The sequence below is a fragment of the Ailuropoda melanoleuca genome, unplaced genomic scaffold (genome assembly GCF_002007445.2).
Source record: "Ailuropoda melanoleuca isolate Jingjing unplaced genomic scaffold, ASM200744v2 unplaced-scaffold66873, whole genome shotgun sequence".
In the NCBI taxonomy this organism is placed as follows: domain Eukaryota; kingdom Metazoa; phylum Chordata; class Mammalia; order Carnivora; family Ursidae; genus Ailuropoda; species Ailuropoda melanoleuca.
This window is the reverse complement of record NW_023241473.1, coordinates 1-1,355: the sequence shown is the minus strand read 5'-3', so window position 1 is coordinate 1,355 and position 1,355 is coordinate 1. Positions and strand designations below refer to the sequence as shown.

At 53.9% G+C, this 1,355-nt stretch overlaps 1 protein-coding gene across 1 annotated transcript; it reads right to left on the bottom strand.

The window, feature by feature from the left end:
* Positions 1 to 287: 287 nt before the first annotated feature.
* On the bottom strand, positions 288 to 1,057 carry LOC117800253 (alpha-1-antiproteinase 2-like). The gene has a single exon (XM_034652781.1). It carries the CDS (start codon positions 978 to 980, stop codon positions 303 to 305), a length of 678 nt encoding a protein of 225 aa, XP_034508672.1. The 5' UTR covers positions 981 to 1,057; the 3' UTR covers positions 288 to 302.
* Positions 1,058 to 1,355: the final 298 nt, after the last annotated feature.

Here is a 1,355-nt window from a genome sequence, read left to right as displayed (position 1 = left end):
GAAACCCCATTCCCTTCATACACTCTGCTAAAACTGCCTATTTTACCTCCCTCCCTGGTAGGGATCGACAAGGCACATTAGGACATTAAAGGCTCTGAAAAGTCCTGCAGAGAAGGTGATGATTTGACTGTCCCACCCATCATCACCTGACCTTAGTTAATCACGGAAAGTCTGACTGTGGTTGTGTGTGGGAAACCAAATAACACACGCGGAGACCCACGGCCCTACCCATCCTGCACTGCTACGGAAATTTAACAAGTGCGCGTTTGAGAATATTTTTGGATGTTTTTGTGGGAAACAGCTCAGGGCGGTGTTGCAACCTTACCTTTAAAGAAAATGTAATTCACCAGAGCGAAAACTGTGTCTTTGTCGAGATCTTGGACCAAATCCACAATTTTCCCTTGGGTTCCCTTCTCTACATAATCATTGATCTGTTTCTTGGCCGCCTCGGTGTCGCCGAAGTTGATGGAGAAGGCTTCTGAGTTGTACAGGCTCTTGACATCTTCCAAAAACTTATTCAGTAGCTTAACGCTCTCGGCGACGAAGAGACCGTTGCCAGTGGTCAGCTGTAGCTGGTTGTCGGGGTGGTTCAGCGTGTGCAGGAGTTGCTGGAAGGCTTGGTGGACCTCACCCTCTGCTCTCTCAGTGAGGTTGAAACCGAGGCCCTTCATGATCTGGGAGTGAGTGTCACCCTTGGCCCCTAGAGAGAGCATCGCAAAGGCCGTAGCGATGCTCACGGGGGAGAAGAAGATGTTGGTTTTGTTGGACTCATGAGCCACCTGGCGGTACATTCTGAAGGCGAAGTCGGCCAGGTTCGGGGCGATCTTGTGGCAGGCTGGCTCCGCGTGGTGCTCGTGATCGTGCTGGGAAGCATCGGTGTCCTGGACAGCGTCTCCCTGGAGATCCTCAGCCAGGGAGCGGGGGGCCAGGCAGCACAGCCCCGCCAGCAGGAGGAGGCCCCAGGTGATGGAGGATGGCATGGTCCTGCAAGAGAGGGAGGAGGGGCACCACGCCCGAGTCAGTCCACACGGTGAGTCCCCTGGCTGCTGACTGACCCCAAGGGGAGCATTCAGAATTTACTAAAACCCCTACTATGTGCCGGCCCCAGGCCAAGCCCTCTCCTGCGTCCCCATCAAAGAAGGACAGAACAGTAGCAAGGACTTTACAGGGCTCACCATGTGCCAAGCCCCATTCTAGGCACTTGGCTGTCTCATCTCATTGCCCTCTTGTGATGACCTATGACCTAGGGCACAGGACCATTGTCCATTCACAGAGGAGGAGACCGAAGGCCAGAGAGATTGAAGTCACCTGCCCAAGACCACAGAGCAGGAAAGTAGCAGGAGCAGAATCACAGA